This window comes from Dendrobates tinctorius, unplaced genomic scaffold (genome assembly GCF_039654945.1).
Source record: "Dendrobates tinctorius isolate UK_male_01 unplaced genomic scaffold, ASM3965494v1 ptg000022l, whole genome shotgun sequence".
Lineage (NCBI taxonomy): Eukaryota > Metazoa > Chordata > Amphibia > Anura > Dendrobatidae > Dendrobates > Dendrobates tinctorius.
The window spans coordinates 37,361,851-37,386,614 of NW_027361690.1; the positions used below are offsets into that span (position 1 = coordinate 37,361,851).

Below are 24,764 nucleotides of genomic sequence, written 5' to 3' on the forward strand. Positions count from 1 at the left end.
AAAAATGTGCTAAAAAAACTCAGCTTATAGTCGAGTATATTCCGTACATTTATTTCTGAAATAGAATTTTAAGTTATCTCCTATAAGTTCGTCATTTTATTTATTTACATTATTTTTCTTCAGTTTGGTAACAAAAAAAAAAAAAAAGGAGTATTCCTTATTAATAATTCAGAAAAAATAAAACAGATTGTCTCAAGAAATTTTTTGTTCACGCAAGAAGAACGAGTTATGTTTAGCATTGACACATTAACTTCAGGTTCGTGGATGGAGGCTGTAGGTGGAGCTGGTTAATCAAGTTATTTTTAACTTCTTTTATTTACTCCTCAGTCCTTGGGGAGGATTAGGCACCAGCAGCCAAGGGCTGTACTGGAAATTTCTGGTACCCATCATCCTGCCGCAGCCATGTACTCTAAAGATCAAGATCCTTCTAGCTGCAGCAAAAAAACTGAAAGGAAGGGTTTTGCGAAAAACCAGCATTGCCACGATGCCCTTGGTAATACGTTATTTTTGGTAAACTGCTGTATACATAAACACAGAACATGTTGGAATTTAAAGTATAATTGGCATTTTAATTATTATCTAATAACGTAGAGCAAGAGATTTTAATAATCTTTCAAATACACCTTATAAAAGAAATCTGAAATAAAACCTTTCAAAAACTTTCTAGAATTTTCCCCCTATGCTGTTGCAGAAGCAAACCTGTATTCAGCAGCACACACACTGAATACGGCTTTCTAAGGGTGGGGCAGAGCATACACAGCGTGCACGCTCCTGGCTGGATGCCTTGCACTGTATGTCAGTGCATCAGCAGGTTACCTCAGTCACACAGTGCACAGAGCTGAGCTCTGTCAGTTCTTGGTTGTCGTCAGACAGCTCCTCTGTCAGCTGGTTCCTGTGTGCTCAGTTATGTCAGCAGTTTCCTCAGTGTATCACAGACACACAGGACAATTACCTGACAGGGCAGAAAGAGCTCAGTGACATCGGCACTTACCCTCAGTGTTACCACACTGCTCCTCTGCCTGTCAGCTGGTTCCTGCCAGTTCAGTGACATCGGCACTTCTCAGTGTTACCACACTGCTCCTCTGCCTGTCTGCTGGTTCCTGCCAGTTCAGTGACATCGGCACTTCTCAGTGTTACCACACTGCTCCTCTGCCTGTCTGCTGGTTCCTGCCAGTTCAGTGACATCGGCACTTACCCTCAGTGTTACCACACTGCTCCTCTGCCTGTCTGCTGGTTCCTGCCAGTTCAGTGACATTGGCACTTCTCAGTGTTATTCTGTTAACTGCTGGTTCCTGTGCGGATGTTACTGAGCTCCTTCTGCCCTATCAGGTGATAGTCTTCTGTGTCTGTGCTATACACTGAGGAAACTGCTGACATTATTGAGCACACAGGAACCAGCTGACAGAAGAGCTGTCCGACGACAACCAAGAACTGACAGAGCTCAGCATGGTGATGAAAACTGAGGTAACCTACAGATGCACGGACATATGGAGCACGCACGCTGATTAGGCTCTGTCCCCACCCTTCAGTGTGTGGAGCTGAGTACGAATTTGCTTCAGAAACAGCATAGGGGAACACCTTCTAGGTTTTTGAAAAGTTTTCTTTTGGATTTCATTTATAAGTTATATTTGAAAGACTATTAAAATTGCTTGCTCTACATAATTATTTAATAAAAATTAAAACAGTTACGCTTTAAGAATAATCAGATTATTATTGTTATTATTTATTTATATAGCACCATTGATTCTATGGTGCTGTACATGAGAAGGGGGTTACATACAAATTACAGATATCACAGTAAACAAACTAACAATCACAGACTGATACAGAGGAGAGAGGACCCTGCCCTTTCGGGCTTACATGCTACAGAATCCAACATATTAATTTTTACATCAAGGAACATTGTGTTCATCATCTGCAAGCAGTGCAAACATAGGACTGTGCAGCGATCTGCAGGTCTTGGACGCTCTATATCAGATTGGCTCCTAACTTATTTTCGGTATAAATATTTCACTTACATTTCCAGCACAGTTTTCAGCTGTTCCAGCTTAGATTTCCTCTCCTCGATCTCACAATCATTATGTGTTCCCAGCTCAGCCAGCAGAAGTCTTGCAATATCGAGCACTTCCTGTTTTAAATAACATGGGATTTCAGACTACACATAAATAATAAAGCATTATTTCACCAAAATTGGAAAATATTCTCAATTTGGATCCAAATTTTCATTACACTGTAAATGGATTCATGCTTGATACTGATACACAATGTATTTTATTTGTATTACTGTTGGACAGCTAAAGGGCAGGAAATAAAACGCAATTGCAAAAAAGAGAAACCAGCTCACCTGCCATAGTTCATGTGTGGAGCTCGGGTGTCATCCCGGCCAGATGTAGAAACTGCAGAAACCAAGAGGAAACCCCAGCTCCAGGTAAAACCAATGAGTTTATTTGAAAAATAGATTTTTTAAAAGTACAACCTTGTCGTGGGAAAATAGAAAGGTGAGGGGGGAGGGAAAGGACAATGCGTTTCGACCACGACTCCACATTGCCCTTTCCCTCCCCCCCACCTTTCTATTTTTTCACGACAAGGATGTATTTTTAAAAAATCTATTTTTCAAACAAACGCATTGGTTTTACCTGGAGCTGGACTTTCCTCTTGGTTTCTGCAATAAAACGCAATAGTACTCGGGTGCAGTTTGCACCTAACTTGTATACACAACCATCATACAGATGCAGGGAAAGTGCAAAAGCTATGGTGCACATCTGTATGATAGTGATCCTCGCAGTGTGTGCGCCTGCCTGCCAGTGTTCCTCGCAGTGTGTGCGCCTGTCTGTCAGTGATCCTCGTAGTGTGCGCTTGCCAGTGATCATCGCAGTGGGTGCGCCTGATTGCCAGTAATCCTCGCAGTGTGTGTGCCTGTATGCCAGTGATCCTTGCAGTGTGTGAGCTTTTCTGCCAGTGATCCCCACAGTGTGTGAGCCTGTCCATCAGGCATCCTCGCAGTGTGTGCACCTGTCTGACACTCCTCACTGCGTCACCTCAGTAAAAAGTTGTTTAGTTCTCCATTCTGGCAACCGGTGAATTAAATCTAGTAGGGGACCCGGAAGCAGGTACATGGTAGGCAAAGATGTGAACATGTTGACACCTCACTGAATGGTCCAAATATGTTTTCACCGGGCCCAACGTGTACTTCTAGAAAACAATGAGGCTTCTACCGTTCCAGAAGCACACTCTGGGCTGGATGAAAACAAATGTAACACATGTAGCATGTCCCCTTTTGTGGATCCATGGAATGAATTTAAGTTGAAAAATGTACTTCAGTTACATAAAGTGTAAACCTACCCTTAAAGAGGTTTTCGCAGAATAATGTTTTTATGTCTATTGGTTTGTGCTATATGACAATGAGCAGTTACTCACCTTCTCCGGCCAGCGACACGTTCCGACGATGCTCCAGTATTTGCTTATTGGCTGCAGACTACCCAGCAGTGACCACTGCTGCTAATGCATGGCACATTGGCTCTGTATGTTTTGCAGTATTGGCAACATATGTTGACTAGCTGCTACTGCTAATACATGCTACAATAAAGTTTATTGTTTTACTGTAACGTGTTCTTACCAGTAGCAGCTAGCCAAAACCATATAATTCACTGCTTCTTATAAAGTGAAAAAAATATATTGAGCAGTATTAAGTTCAGCCACTTGTTTTGGCTCTGCACAACAGTGATTAAAAGGTCCTAAACTATAATATTGGAATACAAGAGGTAGACCCTATGGAGAACATCAATGGCGTATTCGCAATCTATTGTTTTTAGAGTGTTTTTTTTTTTGTACCAAAGTGTTTGTCTTTTCAACAATTTTGCATAAATTAAGGTTGACAAATTAAACAGTCAGTTTTTTTATTCACTCCTCAAAAGATTCTGTTAAAAAACAAACTACGTAATATTTTTTTTTTTAATAAACTTTTATTTAACACCAAATAACAGTTTACAGCATAATAATTTTCTTACATTTACATGTCGTCGTACAGTACATGCACAGGAATAGTACCTATATAAACCAATTATTTATTCAATTCAATTCAAATAACAACCATACAGTTCTCCCTTTCCCAATCCAGAACTAACATTCACCCTTCTCCCACCGCGTGCATTACAATAAAACTACAACCATACTGACATAGGTGTTACTTTTAGATAATTAGCTAAGTACATCATCCTACTATTCAGACAGGTGAAAATGATAATTTACACGATCAGTAATTAAATAAGACATTTCTAGCCAGCTCCTCTGAAACCACCGCTGTACACCTAATCCAGTGTCCCCATACTTTAGCAAATTTACCAACCACCCCCCTCTTCATATAAAAAACTTTTTTTTAGGTCCGCATTTTCCTCCCTGCAACACGGACAACAGTCGTCTGTCTTTAGGCCCATTCTATACAATACTTTGGGAGTTCTATAAACTCTATGATCTAGAAACAGCTGAGACCTTCTCTGCATTGTGTGTATTGAAAGTTACCCTGGAGATTCCAGCACCTGTTCCCATTCCTCTGTAGAAATGTTACCCACATCCTCCAAACCTGAGCCACTGGGTCACCCAAAATCTTTAACAACATTGAGTTGTAAACCAGAGAGAGGATTCCATTCGTTGATTTTGCTTTTACTACAAAGTCTAACAGACCATTACAGGACATAGAAAGATCAGAGAAGGCTTCCTGAGCATGTATTGTGCGTCTTAGTTGCAAGAATTCAAAGTATTAATATTTACACAAATTAAACTCCATTTCAGCTGTTCGAACAACTTGAGATGGTTATCCGAGTATAACTGATAAACATTTTCAAGCTCCGATTCCTCCATTCTCCAAACCCCTCCAATCTCCGCAACTTCTCTAGATTAAAGGTATTCCAGATAGGCGTGTACTTTGAAAAGTCTGTCAACCCAAACAGTCTTTTACATGTTCTCCAAATTTTTTGAGCCAGTGACCGGGTAGGGGATATACTCGGACTACCTAAATATCTGTGTGATTCCAGTATCTCCAGTAAATTCTTCCCCTCTCCAAAATATTTTAATACTATCGATCTTGCATCCTGGGACTCCTCCAGTGCCCAGCCTCGGAAGTGCTGAAATTGGGAAGCTAAGTTGTACCCCCACGTATGAGGCAAAGCTAAACTAAACCAATATTTAGGAATCCAGACAGGCGAGTTGTGCACAACGTACAGAATGCATGGCATTAAGCACATCTTAATGAGGTTTACTCTACCCAAGGCCGACAGAGTTACTTTTTCCCATATACACACTATGTTCCTCATTTTAACAACTAGTGGACTTAGATTTAAAAGGAATAAACTCCTGTGGTATATTAGTAATGTAAATCCACAGATACTTACATTTCTGAATCACTGGAATATTGGACTTTCCCAAATAGCAGAAATCCTGGAAACCAAAGGTAGAAGAGCGGATTTAAACCAGTTTACAGTTGGGCCTGAAAAAATCCCAAATCTCTCAAGTCTCTCCATTACGTTTGAAATAGAGTTTTCCACATTACTAATGAATAATAGGTCATCAGAATATAGAGCAATCTTTTCTTCTTTGTTCCCATACTTAAAACCCTCTATCCCCGGGTGTGTTCTAATACTACAAGCTATTGGTTCTACTACAAGTGCAAAGAGAAGTGGCGATAGCCTTGTCTAAGTCCCCCTGAAAAGCTCAAACCGCTCTGATATCCCCCCATTAGCTCTTACTTTAAACTTTGGGTGCTCATATAGTATCTTAATTCATTTCATGAAATTAGGACCGAATCCCATCTTCCCCAGCACCACCAACATATACTCCCACTGCACACTATCAAATTCCTTAGTGGTATCAAGGGAGACAATAGATTTAGTGGACGGGTTAACTTGTGACGTTTGCAAGTTTAAAAATATCCTTCGCAGGTTAATGGTCATTGATTTTGAAGGCATGAACACAGCCTGATCAAAGTGAATATGTTAGAATGGATGGTCTGGAGCCGGAGACTCCAGGATTGGACCCTCTGGGCCGTGGCACCGAGGGGCCCCGGGCGAACTGCCAGGTGGAACTGACCCCTATACAGGGACCGTTAGGAGCAAGCCCAGGGGTTCGGGTACCACGGCAGCCGGTACCGAGAGAGGCTGCTCACAGGAGACACGGGTGAGTATGTCTGAAGAACGGTACTGGGTACTAGGAACACCAAGAGTTTACACGGAAGTGCGCTAACTACAGGATAGTGCGAGACAGGTAGACGTGAGCACGTATGGCGTATAGCGAGTAATACGTCTGGAGGTAAACAAAGCAGGACGTATGCAAGGAGCACAACAGAGTACTGAATGGAGCAGCAGTCGTGCCAGGAGGTGTAACAGAGCACAGGAACAGAGTGAGTGCCAGGAGGCACGACTGCGCAAGGGACAGAGGACAGGATACTAGAGTGTGCCAGGAGGCACGACTGAGCATGAAGCAACGTGAAAGTTCACAGCGAGTGCTAGGAGCACAATAGAATACCAGACAGAGCAGAGGACCCAAGAACAGCGCACAGCCAGGTTGGGACAAAGCAGACCCAGCCAGGAAGCACAACAATAATCATGCACCTTCTATAGGGGAAGGTAGCCTGATATAGCACATGACCATGACAGGTTCCGGGTCAGATCCTAGCCAGAAAGCAAATGACCACTACAGCTTCTGGGTCAGGTCCTCCATTACCATAGAGAGGACCGACCCAGAGACAGCACTGACAGGAGTGCGCAAACGTGACATGGAGGAGGAGCCCCAGGGACGAGAGCTGCGCGTGCGCACCGGATGGGAGCCCCCGAGGGACCGCCGTACCGGAGGGAGTGACGTCGGGACCGAAGCCCTGCCTCCTGGTGAGCGCGGCATAACAGTACCCCCTCCTTTACGCCCCCTCTTTCTAGAACTGGAAAATAGCACCTTGACACTAGGAGCGGGATCCAGACACTTCCTAACTGAGTGAGGACCAATCAGATCCAGAGTCTCAATACGAGAAAATTTGGTCTCCTGCCATACTCCGGAGAACTCCACGGACAGAGAGTCGGGGGCAGGTATGCCCGAGATAGGTCAAACCGGCAGAGGCACACCGAGATGCTTGGAGGGCGAAGTGCTGGTGCGGTTATCGGCCCTAAGAGGCAAGCTGTCGGAGGTTGTTTGCTTGGGAACTTCCTTCTTGGCACAGGAACACCAAGAGTGTACACGGAAGTGCGCTAACTACAGGATAGTGCGAGACAGGTAGACGTGAGCACGTATGGCGTATAGCGAGTAATACGTCTGGAGGTAAACAAAGCAGGACGTATGCAAGGAGCACGACAGAGTACTGAATGGAGCAGCAGTCGTGCCAGGAGGTGTAACAGAGACCAGGAACAGAGTGAGTGCCAGGAGGCACGACTGCGCAAAGGACAGAGGACAGGATACTAGAGTGTGCCAGGAGGCACGACTGAGCATGAAGCAACTTGAAAGTTCACAGCGAGTGCTAGGAGCACAATAGAATACCAGACAGAGCAGAGGACCTGAGAACAGCGCACAGCCAGGCTGGGACAAAGCAGACCCAGCCAGGAAGCACAACAATAATCAGGCACCTCCCATAGGGGAAGGTAGCCTGATATAGCACATGACCATGACAGGTTCCGGGTCAGATCCTAGCCAGAAAGCACATGACCACTACAGCTTCCGGGTCAGTTCCTCCACTACCATGGAGAGGACCGACCCGGAGACAGCACTGACAGGAGCGCGCAAGCGCAAACGTGACATGGAGGAGGAGCCCCGGGGACGAGAGCTGCGCGTGCGCACCCGACGGACCGCCGTATCGGAGGGAGTGACGTCGGGACCGAAGCCCCGCCTCCTGGTGAGCGCGGCACAACAGAATAACTGAGGAGATGAACCAAGTTAATCTGGTGGCCAGGATTTTTGCTAGAATGTTGACTTCAGATGTCAGCAATGATATAGGCCTATAGGAATCAGGGAGATCTTTCTCATTCCCCTCTTTTGGAATCACTACGATTGTTGCTTCCCATAAAGAGTTCAGCAGGCTTCCTGACTAGAATACATTGTTAATCATATCCAGGTAATTTTGCCCCAACACTTCCTCTAACCGCTTATAGAGTTCTATTGGCAGGCCATCTGATGAATGGCTTTCTCATTAGGAATCTTTCCCCGTCGTTTGCTGCATTTCTTCCAAAGAAATTGAACTATCTAGAACAGCCCTACCCTTGTCCCACATAACCGGTATACCTACCCCAACAAGATAGTCCAAAAGCTCATCTTCTGAATAATTGGCTCTAAATGAGTACAACCTAGAGTACCAACCATGTAATACTTCTAATAATTCCACTGTTTAGGTTTTAACATTTAGCTCATTGTCCTTTATGCTATATACAGATGCTTCTCACAAAATTAGAATATCATCAAAAAGTTAATTTATTTCAGATCTTCAATACAAAAATTGAAACTCATATGTAGAGACATTACAGAGTGATCTATTTCAAGCATTTATTTCTGTTAATGTTGAGGATTATGGCTTACAGCCAATGAAAACCCAAAAGTCATAATCTCAGAAAATTAGAATAAGTAACAAAACACCTGCAAAGGCTTCCTAAGTGTTTAAGAAGGTCCCTTAGTCTGTTTCAGTAGGCTCCAGAATCATTGGGGAGACTGCTGACTTGACAGATGTCCAGAAGGCAGTCATTGACACACTCTGCAAGACACAAAAGGTCATTGCTAAAGAAGCTGGCTGTTCACACAGTTCTATATCCAAGAATATTAATAGAAAGCGGAGTGGAAGGAAAAAGTGTGGTAGAAAAAGGTGCACAAGCAACTGGGTTAACCGCAGCTTTGAAAGGATTGTTAAGAAAAGGCCATTCAAAAATTTGGGGGAGATTCACAAGGAGTGGACTGCTGTTGGAGTCATTGCTTCAAGAGCCACACATACAGACCTAACCAGGACATGGGTTACAACAAGTGTCGTATTCCTTGTGTCAAGTTACTCATGACCAATAGACAACGGCAGAAGCATCTTACCTGGGCCAAGGAGAAAAAGAACTGGAATGTTGCTCAGTGGTCCAAGGTGTTATTTTCAGATGAAAGTAAATTTTGCATTTCATTTGGAAATCAAGGTCCCAGAGTCTGGAGGAAGACTGGAGAGGCACACAATCCAAGCTGCCTGAGGTGCAGTGTGAACTTTCCACAATCAGTGATGGTTTTGAGAGCCATGTCATCTGCTGGTGTAGGTACACTGTGTTTTATCAAGACCAAAGTCAGCGGAGCCGTCTACCTGGAAATTTTAGAGTACTTCATGCTTCCCTTTGCCGACAAGCTTTATGGAGATGGAAATTTCAATCTCCAGCAGGACTTGGCACCTGTCCTCACTGCCAAAAGTACCAATACCTGGATTAAAAACAACAGTATCACTGTGCTTGATTGGCCAGCAAACTCGCCTGACCTTAACCCCATAGAGACTGTATGGGGTATTGTCAAGAGGAAGATGAGAGACACCAGACCCAACAATGCAGATGAGCTGAAGGCTTCTATCAAAGCAACCGCATTGATGCAGTAATTGATACAGAAGGAGCCCCTACCAAGATTTGAGTGCATTTATTGAACATACATTTCAGTACGCCAACATTTTGGATTTTAAAATCATTTTTCAAGTTGGTGTTAAAAAGTTTTCTAATTTACTGAGATAATGACTTTTGGGTTTTCATTGGCTGTAAGCCATACTCATCAACATTAGCAGAAATAAACACTTGAAATAAATCACTCTGTTTGTAATGACTCTCTTTCACTTTTTGTATTCAAGAACTGAAATAAAACAGGATTTTTTGGGTTGCTTACCGTAAAATCTGTTTCTCGGAGCCTTCATTGGGGGACACAGAGACCATGGGTGTATGCTGCTGCCACTAGGAGGCTGACACTATGCACAAAAAAAGGTTAGCTCCTCCTCCGCAGTGTACACCCCACCGACCGGCAGGAAGTTCCTCAGTTAGTGAGAAAGCAGTAGGAGAAGTAACAGAATAGATTGAAAGCAGAACAAACAACTCAACTGTAACAAACCGACAAACATAAGAACAGGAGTTGTAGAACATGGGAGGGTGCTGTGTCCCCCAATGAAGGCTCCGAGAAACAGATTTTACGGTAAGCAACCCAAAAAATCCTGTTTTCTCGTTCGCCTTATTGGGGGACACAGAGACCATGGGACGTCCCAAAGCAGTCCCTGGGGTGGGAAACAAACTTCCATCAGGCCAGTGGACTCGCCACCGCAGCCTGCAGAATCCTTCTACCTAGGCTGGCGTCCGCCGAAGCGTAGGTGTGGACCCTGTAGAATTTCACAAAGGTGTGAACCGATGACCACGTTGCAGCATTGCAAAGCTGCAGCGCGGAAGCTCTGTGGCGCACCGCCCAGGAGGCACCCACCGCCCGGGTAGAGTGCGCTCTGATCCCTGGAGGGGCCACTCGATGCTTGACCCGGTATGCCTCCAAAATTGCCGATCTGATCCAGCGCGCAATAGTGGCCTTTGAGGCTGGGTGATGAACAGAGAGTCTGACTTCCGCAAGGAAGTCGTCCGGGCTAGATAGACTCTCAATGCCCTGACTAGGTCCAGCTTGTCCAAAGACCGCTCCAGAGGGTGAGCTGGGCTCGGGCAGAAGGATGGCAGAACAATGTCCTCATTGAGGTGAAACGAAGATACCACCTTCGGAAGAAAAGAGGGCGGAGGCCGCAGAACTACCTTGTCCTGATGAAGGACCAAAAAAGGAGAGCGGCAAGAAAGTACCGCTAATTCCGACACGCGCTGGATGGAGGTAATGGCCACCAGAAAGGCCACTTTCCAAGAAAGGAGGGAAAGGGAAACGTCCCTGAGAGGTTCAAAAGGAGGACCCTGCAGAACCTGAAGAACCAAATTAAGATCCCAAGGATCCACGGGAGCTCGGTACGGAGGAACCGTGTGAGCCACACCCTGGAGGAAGGTTTTGACCTGGGGCCGGGAGGCCAGCGTTTTCTGAAATAAAATGGACAGTGCCGAAACTTGACCCTTCAAGGAACTGAGAGCAAGCCCCGCATCCAGCCCTGCCTGAAGAAACTCCAGAATAGAAGGGAGCGAAAAAACCAAGGGCGCGATGTCATTGGCCTCACACCAGGAGAAATAGGCTTTCCAAGTTCGGTAATAGATCTTCGAAGAAGGCGGCTTTCTGGCGCGGATCATGGTATGAATTACCCGATCAGAGAATCCTGCCCGTCTCAAAACCTCGGTCTCAACAGCCACGCCGTTAAATTGAGCGACCGAGAATTGGGGTGGCAAATCGGGCCTTGAGACAGCAGATCTGCCCGTCGGGAAGCTTCCAGGGGGCGTCCGCGAGAAGGTTGACAATGTCTGCGAATCAAGACCTTCTGGGCCAATTCGGGGCGATGAGGATGACTGGAATCCCCTCTGCTTTGATTTTCTTCAACAACTTGGGAAGAAGAGGCAGAGGAGGGAACAGGTAGAGGAGCACGAACTGTGACCAAGGGACGGCCAGAGAGTCGGCGCCCACTGCCAGAGGGTCCCGAGACCTGGACACGAATTGTGGGACTTTCCTGTTGAGGCGAGATGCCATGAGGTCTACATCCGGGGTTCCCCACTGACGGCAGAGCAGATGAAACACCTCTGGATGTAGGGACCATTACCCTGCCGCGAGACCCTCGCGGCTGAGGAAATCGGCGGCCCAGTTGTCCACGCTGGGAATGTGAACCGCGGAAATCGTTGGAACAAAGGTCTCTGCCCATTGAAGAATTCTGGACACTTCCGCCAGGGCGGAGACACTCCGTGTCCCCCCTTGGCGGTTGATATACGCCACCGCTGTGGCATTGTCTGTCTGAATCCTGACAGGCAGGCCCTTGAGGTGCCTTTCCCAGTGGACGAGAGCTAGATGGATCGCCCGTATCTCTAGAACATTGATCTGCAGAGCTGATTCCTGAGTCGACCATCGACCCTGAACAGTGTGATTGCGGAACACTGCACCCCAGCCGATGAGGCTGGCGTCCGTAGTGACAATCTGCCAGTGAACGGGAAAAGACCGCCCCAAGAGAATGAGGGGAGACGTCAACCACCAGTTGAGAGACCGCCTGATCCGGCAGGAAAGGCGAACCGGACGATCCAGAGACAGAGCCGACCTGTTCCACCTGGACAAAATGGCCTGCTGGAGTGGCCTGGCGTGAAATTGGGCAAAGGGAAATGCCTCTATCGCCGCCACCATCTTCCCCAGGACCCTCATGGCTGACCTGAGGGATGGAAATCGTGTGATCTGTAATGATCGCACGCCCTGCTGCAGGGAAAGAATCTTGTCTTGTGGGAGAAATACCCTTGACCGACGAGTGTCGAACAGAAGGCCCAGAAACACAAGGCGTTGAGTAGGGACCAGACAGGACTTTTCCCGGTTGACGATCCACCCAAAACTGGACAGGGTGTCTAGAACGATCGCCACACTTAGGCGGGCCTGTTGAAAGGAGGGGGCCTTGATCAGGATATCGTCGAGGTACGGAAAAAGAACGAGACCTCTGATCCTCAACAAGGCCATCAACGCCGCCATAATTTTCGTGAAGACTCTGGGAGCGGTGGCGAGCCCGAAAGGAAGCGCGACGAACTGGTAATGTTCGTGAAGAATCGCAAACCGCAGGAACTTCTGATGTCCGGGAAATATGGGCACATGTAGATAGGCATCTTGGATGTCTATGGAACCCATGAATTCCTGCTCCTCCATGGAAGCAATTACCGAGCGAACTGACTCCATCCGGAGTGGCGAAGGCGAACTCTCTTGTTGAGTAACTTGAGATCCAAGATGGGTCGAACTGTCCCGTCCTTTTTCGGCACCACAAACAGGTTTGAATAAAACCCTGTGAAGCGTTCCGATTCGGGAACGGGCACAATCACCCCGGAACTGAGAAGAGAGGCGATGGCCGAACCGAACCCCGGGACCAAGGCCGGATCCCTCGGCGGACGGTATTGTAAGAAACGATCCCGTGGAAGAGAAATGAACTCTATTTTGTATCCTGTTGATACAACCTCTCTGACCCAAGCGTCCTCTACTGAGGCGAGCCAGACGTCGCTGAAGAAGAGAAGTCGACCTCCCAATTGGAAGGGACCCACGGGAGACCGATGGTAGTCATGCGGACGTAGACCGTCCAGATCTAGATCTGGACGGTCTTCCCTGGGAAGAGTGGGACCGCCAGGACGGAGTGGGCCTGAAGGAAACCTTCTTTCTTTCCTGACGTGCCTGTGGCCTTTGCTGGTTGGAAGGGTTTTCCGCCGTATTGAAACGGCGGAAAGTCAGACAGGGACGAAACTGACGCCTTGGAGGAGGTCTGCGAGGCTTGGAGGGGAGAAGAGAACTCGTACCTCCGGTAGCGTCCTTAATAATCTGATCCAATTGTGATCCGAAGAGACGCACTCCCTGAAAAGGCAGATTGGTCAGAGACTTTTTAGAGGACAAGTCCGCCTGCCAGGCCTTGAGCCAAATTGTACGTCGGATTGCCACGATGTTACTTGACGCCTGAACTGCGCAAGATGCGGCATCCAAGGAGGCAGAAAGCAGATAATCCCCCGCATGGGAAATCTGATTGGCGAGATCGGCCAAATGCTCTGGTCGTGCCTTATCCAGAATGCCCTGCCGAAGGTCATCTGCCCAAGTGGATATGGCCTTTGCTGCCCAAGAAGAAACAAAGACTGGACATACCACTGCTGATGCTGCTTCGAAGGCAGATTTTGCTAGAGATTCTATGATCCTATCATTAGAATCTTTTAGCGACGCCACACCTGACAGCGGAAGGACCGTATTATTAGAAAGTCTGGACACGGGAGGGTCCACCGAGGGAGAAGCGGCCCAGTTGTCCGTGAGCTCTTTAGCAAACGGGTACAGCACGCCGAGACGCTTTCCTCTTTGAAAGCGTCTGGTCGGATCTTCTCTCTCCTTTGTAAAAATCTTTCCAAACTCAGAATGGAAGGGAAACACCCTGGATGGTGTTTCCGCCCGTCTGGACGAAACCTCCTGATCTGAGGATTTCGCAGGGGCGTCAGCGATGTCAAAGGTATGGTGAATCGCGGCAATGAGGTTTTGCACCGTAACCTTCATGTTCACATCCTGGTCCGAATCCAGCTCTAAGACCCCTTCCGATTCCGAAAGCGCTTCGCCTGACTCGGGGGAGGAGGCCCGAGAGGGAGACTGCTGGGGACTATGGGGTGAGGTAGGACGAGGGGAGGACTCCGCCTGGAGGTCCTGCCTGGGCCTCTTGCGACTGCCGCTGGCTGGCTCAGATGGGACGTCCTGAGACGTGCTGGGTCCCGCCGAAGCTCCCAAGGGCAACTTGTCCAGAACGGCTACTAGGGACTGAGACACCTTGATGAGGTCTGCCACTGACTGTGATTGAGAGGGGGCCCAACCCGGCATGGGGGGCTCACTCGCCCCTGGGGCTATGGATGGCTCCTGAGCGGCGTTGGGCTGGACGCAGAGCGGGTACGATCAGACTTAGCGTTGGACATAGTGAAAAGAGAGGCAGTGCCGGACGGTTGGGGGACAGAAGGCAGAGAAGGGTATCAGTCTGCAGGTGCAGAGCTACTCACGGTCCGGTGTCCCCAAGGGCGACGCTCTCTGATCTGGCTGCAGGATGAGGCCAGGCCAATCCGGCTGAAAAAAAAGGCCCAGCGACCGAAATCCGGCAGGGAATGAGGTCCGGCTGGCAGGCTGAGAAGATGGCGACCACCAGGGAAAGGGCGCGCCAGAGGGAGAAGAAGGGCGGAACTCGCCGCAGAGATCCCCTTAGCACCGCCCGCTGTCCAATAGCAGGCTGGTGTGAGGCAAGGGGGCTGGGAAGGCCTAGGACGGGCGGGAGAGAAGCCCGCTTAGAAGAAAGGGGCAGGGGGCGTGACCGCGACGCAGCGGTAGGCCCGAGATGAAGCCGGGGCCTAAATTAATAGCGCCGGCCGCCTGTCAGCAGGGGGTCGGCGCGGAAGACGCGCCGCAACACCGGGCCACGTCCCTGCTTCCCACAGCCCGACTCCTGTATACCCCTGCCGGGATGAAGAAGAAACGGGGGGGGGGCGCAGAACAAGGCCCGAAAGAAAAGGGGCCTTCATGGATGCGGCGACAGTGGGGAGAAGCGGGCGCGCAGGCCCTACCGTGGTCCCCTGGCGACCGCCTTAGGATGAAAACGCCGTGGGACCGCTAGACCGCATACTCACCCAGGCCGGGGGCCACAATAAAGGTACCTGAGAATCCCACGCTGTCTGTCGTCTTTATGGAATCCACGCCTCTTCCAACCGTCAGGCTCTGGTAGGCGAGATGGTGGGAGGCGGGGGGCAAGGACCGTCCGTATAGCTGGCACGCACCTGTGCGAGGCTCCTGGTCCTGCCGCGGAGACCTATGAGGATACGGGGTGGCAGTACACGCCGTACTCATAGTCTCTTTGTGGGAGTACGGATGTGATTGTTCACTCCGTATCCCTCCGAAACCTGTAAAGGAACGACGCACGACGAGGTAGATAGGGGTCTAATAAAAGACCCGTGTCCACCTCCTACTGACACTAAGCTAAACTGAGGAACTTCCTGCCGGTCGGTGGGGTGTACACTGCGGAGGAGGAGCTAACCTTTTTTTGTGCATAGTGTCAGCCTCCTAGTGGCAGCAGCATACACCCATGGTCTCTGTGTCCCCCAATAAGGCGAACGAGAAATTAACTTTTTGATGACATTCTAATTTTGTGAGAAGCACCTGTATGTAGGAGTTTTTTCTTCGCACTTTAGCTAAATTAGCTAGCAGACGGTCAGTTGTCTCTCCCTCCTCATAATTCTGCTCTTTAAAAACATGCGTTTGTTGTCTACCTATTGCAGCTGGAAGGACCATAGCAGCTTTCCACTGTGCCATATTCTCATTGCATTTGTTTAGAATGTGCACTAGCTCCCTAAGGGTCCCGTCACACTAAATGATGCACCAGCGATCCAGACAACCATACGACCTTGTCAGGATCGCTAGTGCCTCGCTACATGATCACTGGTGAGCTGTCAAACATGCAGATTTCACCAGCAATCAGGACCAGCGAGGACGCTGCTATCCAAGGTAAATATCGGGTAACTAAGCGAGCGCGTCGCTTAGTTACCCGCTGTGTACCTTGGATACCTGTGTGCTCACCCTGGGAGCTGGTATCCAAGCTAAGTATCGGGTAACTAAGAGCGAGTGTCACATAGTTACCCGCTGTGTACCTTGGATACCAGCTCCCAGCGCGAGAACGCAGGTATCCAAGGTACACAGCAGGTAACTAAGCGACGCGCGCACTTAGTTACCCGATATTTACCTTGGATACAAGCTCCCAGCGTCTGCTAACAGCGCTGGGAGCTCGCTGAGCGTTGCTTTCCCGCTGCCACACGCAGCGATGCGTGCTGGCCAGCGGGAGACCAACGATCAAAAAATGGCCCAGGACATTCCTGCACAATCAGCGATACCCGGCGGGGGGGACGGTCGCTGATGCGTGTCACACACAGCGAGATCGCTGGCGAGATCGCTGTTGCATCACAAAATCAGCGATCTCGCTGTGTGTGACGGGGCCTTAACTCTCTCTTCCAATTGTACTATCATTAACTATCTTAAGTTCCCTAATAAGTATCCCCTTCAGAGAAGCCTTTGTGGTACCCCATACGTTATGTGGTGCCGACCTTTCCTTAATCTCAAAAAACTCCACCAATTTATTCCGAACGTCCTCACAATTATTTAGTTTTCAGCCAGAAAGGATTAATATTTTAATCAAGGGATTGCCCAATCCCCATGGGATCAGCCTAGACTCGAAACAATAGAGGGGAATGGTCCGACAAGGATCTTGGAGCACACTCCATATCGAACGGAGATGGGACCATAGCTGAATTACACCACATCATATCTATTCTCGAGTGTTGTTGACATGACGCTGGAGCGAAAGAGAATACCTGGGCCGATGGATACTTTCGCCTCTGCACATCTATCCACCCCAGTACGGCAGCGAAACGTCCAAATGTAGACACCTTATCTTCCCCCCTGGAAACTTATTTTCATGTGGATTACAAATTTTATTAAAAATAATCCATGATTATTAGCGGTAGTTCCGGCCATCCTGAATATTTCCCCAGGATTTTCTTAAGTCAGTAAAATTTGAAAAGGGAGGGTGAATATATACCACTGCAATACATTTGAAGCATGCCACCTTACAGCGCACTCCCACAAAGCTTTCCTCCTCATCTTTAAAAAGATCAAAACATTGAAAGGGGATTTTAATTCAAATTAGAAGGATAACTTGCCTGTGAGTAATTAAGAGAAAACCAAGTGAAATGTAAACCCAATCCATGCTCTTTACATCACACTAATGGACTCAGCCATCATGTGCGTTTCTTGCAGACTTACGATCATTGCCCGAGGTTTACTTAAATTATTTGAAAATGGCTTGTCTTTTTAAATTGTCTCTCATGCCTCGGATATTCCATGAGAGACAATTCACTGCTACACCCATGACAACAGGCTGACATAAGAAGTGTTCTCCTTCAATGGAAGTCTTCAAACAGAAGCTGGGCAGACATCTGTCTGACATGGTTTAGTGAATCCCTCATTGAGCAGGAAGGTGGACACGATGACCTTGGAGGTCCCTTCCAACTCTAACATTCTATGATTCTATGAATCCAGGGAAATATCTGCCCATATCCTCCACAACTTTACATTCCACCTGTCACAGCCACCTAAATTTAATCAAAAGATCCAACCATATGCACACACCTACAAACACCCCACCGCCAAACCAGTAACTTAGACCAACTCCTACCTGCAAGGGTTGGTTCATAGGAATACTCCCAGCAAACCATTCTTTTACCTCACAGCGAGATGATACACTCAATAAAACTCACATGGCGTTACCTGAGCTCCACTTTATATAACAATCCCCCATCTCCAAGAATAACTGTAGAGCAAGCAGGGAGCCCAGCCAGGCAGCCCTGCAACATTAGGAAACCAGAGGTGTAGTACTTATTATACACATATGTAAGTGCAAATGTCTTCAAACAGAGGCTGGACAGACATCTGACTGGGATGATTTAGCGAATCCTGCTTTGAGCAGGGGGTTGGACCAGATGGCCCAGGAGGTCCCTTCCAACTCTACGATTCTATGATCCTATGAACTGACACTTGATGAAACATCATAAAGTTACAATCTTCCCTCTCCTGCCAGATTTAACGCTCAGTGTGTGTCCAGCCATCTTTAAACATCTCGAGTTTTCCAAAAATGTAGTGGAACCCAGGGTGACAACTCTCAACTTGGCAGGGTAAATCATAGAGTATTGTAGACCCAGTGCACGCATTCGTCTTTTAATGTCAACGAACATGGACCTCTTGCGCTGTACTTCCACTGAAAAAAATGATACCTTTTGACCTCCAAAAGTATTATCTGGCAAATCATGTTTCTTTCTCAGGATTGTGTTCTGATCCTTGAAGATTTTTGATCAGGAGAAGTCTAAGAGGCAGACCTTCCCATTAGGCACAGTCTTGTAGGGACTCTGTGAGGCCTCTCCACTGCAAACAAGGAGAGAGACTCTTATGAAAATCTCCAAAATTCAATTTTCGATAAACCGGTCACGATCCCTTCCCTCCCCTTTCTCCGGGACGCCAACCAGCCTGACATTGTTGCACTTTGGCTAGCAGAGCTGTCAACACCTGGGAATTATTTTGAATAATGCCACAGATGGGGGGTTGGGGAGCATCCTCCAGCATCCCCACTCCCCCCTTGACTGACATAGTACGTTCCAGTAGTTATTGGACGTCATGCTGGATAAAGACAATAGTTTCTTGAATGTAGCCTACCTGGCCTGTCAATGAGACCAGATTGGTGTTATTTTTCGTTATGACACTAGGATTAGAATCCTTTCCCTTGGGAGATTACCCCACATTTGAAGATGTTGAAACAAATTGGGTCAGCATCAGGGTATTATCATCCTCTCCTTCTTCCACCACTAGAGCTGAATAGTGGGATCCTGTTGGCATTATATTCTGCGCCCCCGGTAAATGCGACCCTGACTGCTCTTGGCCAGATGTACCTGAAGGCCCTCCATGTGCAAATTTTCCCAATCTTGCTGCAATGTCTCCTGACACATTTTTTTGCCTCCTTCCACTAGACACACGGGCACCATCTTGGAAGCTGGTACGCACTGTCTCCATCTTCCTAACCCATCTTTTTACTACGGGTCATAGCAGCCTGACAGCTGCCCCTGCCGCCCCTCTGCACCAGGAACACTTTCCTTCTCTATGGCTTCCTTACATAGTCTCACATAGATTGCCATGGAAAGCTGAGGGCTTTAGGACTCTGAAATGCACACTCTGCAGCTTTCCTGCTGGCTGCTTTGGATGCTTTTTACTCTCCAGCCACATTTTCCCCGGATCTTTCTGTATCTTCTCTGCTGCGGTGAGTATGGTGATATGCATCCTCCTCGTTGTCTCCTCTGCGGTGTCGCTCTGCATGCTGATCCCCAGACTTCCAAGATGGTCGCTGCATCTCCTTAGCAAGTCCGATGCCGAGGCCTCTCAGCTAGTCCCCCTCCTCACATCTGTTGGCTTTCACCCTCCGTAGCAGGCAGAGAGTGTTTCAGGGGGTCAAGAGGATCGTTACTGCAAGATTTTATAGCAGGATACTAGGCGCTCTTTACACACACACACACCTGCTCAGTATCAGTGCATGGCCACGCTACCCCCCCCCCCACAAAAAAAGTTGTACTTCATAAATGTCCAGTTTCACAAACCAGTTTACATGGTACATCGAAAAAAAACACAGCAGTGCAAAACATTAGAAGTGAATCTATGTCCTCAATCGGTCCGGTTACTGTTCTCCTACTTTGCCTTTGAAGGGGTTATTATTAACCCCTTCACCCCGAAGCCTGTTTTACCTTCTGACCAGGCCAATTTTTACAATTCTGACCACTGTCACTTTATGAGGTTAAAGCTCTGGAATGCTCAACGGATCCCGGTGATTGTGACATTTTTTTCTCGTGACATATTGCACTTTATGAGAGTGGTAAAATTTCTTTGATATGACTTGCGTTTATTTGTGAAAAAAAAAAAATTTGCAACTTTCAAACTTAATTTTTATGCCCTTAAATCAGAGAGTCATCTCGCACAAAATAGTTACAGTAATAAATAACATTTGCCACATGTCTACTTTACATCAGCACTATTTTGGAAACATACTTTTTTTGTTAGGATGTTATAAGTGTTAAAATTTGAACAGCGATTTCTCATTTTTACATCAAAATTTGCATAACCATTTTTTTCAGGGACCACATCACATTTGAAGTCACTTTGAGAGGCCTATATGACAGAAAACACCCCACAATGACACCATTCTAAAAACTGCACCCCTCAAGGTACTCAAAACGACATACAAGAAGTTTATTAACCCTTCAGGTGCTTCACAGGAATTTCTGGAATGTGGAAGAAAAAAACAAACATTTACTTTCCTTTCACAAAAATTTTCCTTTAGACGTAGTTTTTTTTTTTACTTTCGCAAGGGTATGAAGAGAAAATGGACTATACATTTTGTTGTGCAATTTCTACTGAACATGCCGATACCCCATATGTGGGGAAAATTTACTGTTTAGGCGCACGACAAGGCTCAGAAGGGAAGGAGCGCCATTTCACTTTTTGAATGTAAAATTTGATGGAAACATTAAACGCGACATGGTGTCTGCTAAAGAGGGGTTAAATGCCCGCAATCGGTGCTAGCACCGATCGTGGGCATTGCTGTGGGGTGTCAGCTGTCACATACAGCTGACACCTGCACCCGATTGCCGCGGTGCTCAGTGTGAGGCCGTGCGATCGTGCCACCGTAGATATACTGCTTTTTGCTGGAATGCAAAAAAAATAAAAAAATTTGAAAATTACATATGTTTTACAACATTAAAATACACTAACCATGAGGGGATGGCATTAAAGGGTCTTGAATAAGCTCTATTCTACATTTAGTTAGGTATGAGACACATGAATTCTTTGATTGCTACTAAGAGCCAACAGGCACAATATTTTTTGTGCTCTTTGGGCTAATGTCACTATACAATGCTGACCATAAACGGGCCAGTAAAGTACTGTATGTGGAGGCATCCTCTATTGAAAGCCTGCTGCACACAATATCTGTGCTTAGTATACACAAAGAAATATAGTTCTTTAGATTATACAGAATATTGATATGTTTTCTAATAACTAACATACCTGTAGCTGTTCGGGCTTCTTTAGTTTGAGCTTTCCTGTTTTGTAACCATCATGATGTTCAAATAACGCAAAGAATCTGAAAGCAAATTAAAATACAAGCTAGGACAAGTAATGAGTGTTTCCCTGCACGCAAAGAGCTACTTCTCCACTGCCCAAAGTTTCTTCAGTAATGCTAAAATGCCCATGTCCTAAGTTACATAGAGCCATCATTGCATGTACAAGAAAAGGAAAACCATAGTTTGCAAGTAAAGGCAGCCTTTTTTCCGTTACCTAGCATGTCGAACCTCCATCTTCATCTTCTGCTTCGGCGTCCTATCTCCGTGACGAATTATTGCAATTACACATCGCAACTCCATCCTGAATAGTGCATAAAGTAAATATTACATTCAAAACAATTAGCAAACTTACGTTGCAAGGATTTGAAAGGGTTATATGGTGCCCAAAAACTAAAATGAGTCCTATTATTTCAGCAGACAGGAGCTGTTATCCACATTTTCTAAACGTGTCAAACTGCAAAGCAAACAGAGCCAGATAGATTTACCAAAAAAATTCCTTTTCTCAAAATCTCTGAAGATGATAGCATTTGTATTCTTCCTTTCAGAGCTCAAGGCTTCTTGCTTCACTACTATAGATGAACAAATGTAATTGTTGTCTGGGGCTTAGACATGGGTGGCCCATCCTTAGCCAGGTGACATCTCTACCTAGATGGACTCCTAGCGGTATTCGAGTATCTAGTAGTTGACCTATCTCAGAACACATTGAGAGTCTTTATACAGCTCTGGCAAAAATTAAGAGACCACTGCACAGTTTTATAAAAATCAGCTTCTCTACATGTCTGACAGCCATTCTATTCCAGTCCACAATTTGAGAAAATAGATATCCGGCACCGTTGTGTGGAAAAATACCCTGAATGTCTGCACATATATTTTTCACATTAATAAAAAACACCTTAATCCCACTTGGAACGGGTGCTCAATCCAATATTGAAAAAACAGAACATTTCGTTGTGGAGAAAGAGAAAAAGCAGGATGGCACTCACCGTTCATGTGAATCAAATCACTTTATTTCACATACACAAGGCATCGGCATAGGCACGGGAGCAATGTGCTGGAAGACGGACAACAGCCGTTTCGCGCTCAATACGCTTCAACAGGTCCTGTCTTCCAGCACATTGCTCCCGTGCCTATGCCGATGCCTTGTGTATGTGAAATAAAGTGATTTGATTCACATGAACGGTGAGTGCCATCCTGCTTTTTCTCTTTCTCCACAACAAAACATTCCATTCCAGTGCCAGTTGAATTCCAACCAGAGGACACCTCATTCTACTTAATGTGCTTCTGATTAGGTGATCACCTGAACCAAATCTTATTAGGAAAGTATAAGAAACCCTGCTGTGGTGTTCACAATCCTCTTATAATAGGACAAGCTGGATGGCAAAACAAGTGCTAGTAATATCCCAAAAGTAATAGGAGTGAAAAAAAAAGCCTTTCATCAATGAGAAGCAAAGGAGAGCAAGGCTGAAGTTTGCCAAAGACAATAAGAATTGGACCACAGAGGACTGGAGTAAGGTAATTTTCTCCGATGAGTCTAATTATCAGCTTTGCCCAACACCTGGTAGTCTAATTGTTAGACGGAGACCTAGGGAGGCGCACAAGCCACAGTGTCTTGCACCCATTGTGAAATTTGGTGGAGGATCGGTGATGATCTGGGGATGCTTCAGCAAGGCTAGAATTGGGCAGGTTATTCTTTGCGAAGGACGTATCACTCAAGCCGCATACAAGGTTATTCTGGAGAAACAGTTGATTCCTTCTGCTCAGGCAATGTTCCCCAACTCTGAGGACTGGTTTTTCCAGCAGGACAATGCGCCATTCCGCACAGCTAGGTCAATCAATGTGTGGATGAAGGACCACCACATCAAATCCCTGTCATGGCCAGCCCAATCTCCAGACCTGAAGTACACTGAAAACCTCTAGAACAGAGGTCTCAAACTGCATTCCTCAAGGGCCGCAAACAGGTCATGTTTTGCACAGGTGATAATGTAATCACCTGCACAGATAATGATTCCAGCTCCTTGTGCAATGCTAAGGAAATCTTGAAAACACGCATGGTTTGCAGCCCTCGAGGAATGCAGTTTGAGTCCCATGCTCTAGAATGTAATCAAGAGGAAGACTGATAGTCACAAGCCATCAATCAAAGGAGAACTGCTTAAATTTTTGAACCAGAAGTGGCATAAGGTCACCCAAAAGCAGTGTGAAAGACTGGTGGAAAGCATGCCAAGACACATGAAAGCTGTGATTAAAAATCATGGTTATTCCACAAAATATTGATTTCTGAACTCTTCCTGAGTTAAAACATTAGTATTGCTTGTAAATGATTATGAACTTGTTTTTGTAGCATTATTTGAGGTCTGCAAGCACTGCTTTTTTTGTTCTTTTGACCATTTCTTATTTTCTGAAAATAAATAAAAAAATTAGCGCTTGGAAATTCGAAGACATGTTGTCCGTAGTTTATAGAATAAAAGAGCAATATACATTTTACTCAAAAATATACCTATAAAGACAAAACTCAGAAAAACTGAACATCTTGCAGTGGTCTCTTATTTTTTGCCAGAGCTGTATATAGAAGAGTTAAGGTCCTCATACAACTGGCCAAAACCTATTACACATGCATGCTCAGTCTGTGCCACCATTTGTGGTGTTCTCAAAGGGGAGAGGGGAGCAAGCTGCTGTCAGACATCTCTTGTGACAGTTTATCTGTCCTTACAACAAAAGGATAGGGCTGTTGAAATTTAATATGCCCCATCCAACTTTCCTCCAACCTCACCTTCCAATGAGTCGACATCTCCAGCCAAATAAGGCAGAATTGCCCAACTGTTTTGTAATGTGTATGGGGGTTCTTTATCCACACAAACCATTAACAAGACTAATTTTTTTTTTTTTTTTTTTTTTACATTTTGTGACATAAGCCAAACCAAACCAACGACAAGTATCATGCCACTCACATTGTGCCAGATGTAGTTGGTACAATAGGTATATCCTCTGCCTCTGTTGGGATGGACCATGGAATGTGGAACTGTGGAGCAAGTTCCCTCATTATTATATTCCTAAAATAAAGCACATAAAAATTTGCTTGTTGCTTTTCTTAATTATAGTGCACACATTCTCTCTATTTCTGGTTAAGCCTAACACACATGTAAGCTGTATTCACACGTAGCAGGGTTTTTTTGCGTTTTCACGGCGTTTTTAAACGCGCGATTTTGCCGCGAAAACGCAAAAAAAAAGGCATCCCATGCAATCCTATGGCATTCCGCACATGCTGTGCTAATGCTGTGTATTTTTCCACGGCGGAATTGCATCGCGGAAAAATATGCAGCATGTTCATTCTTTGTGTGGAATCGAGGGAAAATTCGCACACATAGGAATGCATTATTCTGCTTACTTTCCGCATGTGGCTAGGCCCACCATGCGAAAATTAAGCAGAACATTTGCAGATGATATTCGCGGTTTGGAGGAGAGGAG

At 46.3% G+C, this 24,764-nt stretch overlaps 1 protein-coding gene across 11 annotated transcripts in view; it reads right to left on the reverse strand.

Moving 5' to 3' along the window:
• The window catches only part of PPIP5K1 (diphosphoinositol pentakisphosphate kinase 1), a 273,000-nt gene that overhangs the window by 188,837 nt on the left and 59,399 nt on the right, over positions 1-24,764 (reverse strand). For all 11 annotated transcript variants that reach the window (XM_073568589.1, XM_073568597.1, XM_073568596.1 and 8 more), the window contains exons 10-13: positions 24,248-24,349; positions 21,517-21,603; positions 21,247-21,322; positions 2,019-2,128 (exon numbers count right to left, since the gene is read on the reverse strand). In XM_073568589.1, the coding sequence (XP_073424690.1) occupies positions 2,019-2,128; positions 21,247-21,322; positions 21,517-21,603; positions 24,248-24,349 (375 nt within the window). The remainder of the gene's footprint in view (positions 1-2,018; positions 2,129-21,246; positions 21,323-21,516; positions 21,604-24,247; positions 24,350-24,764) is intronic.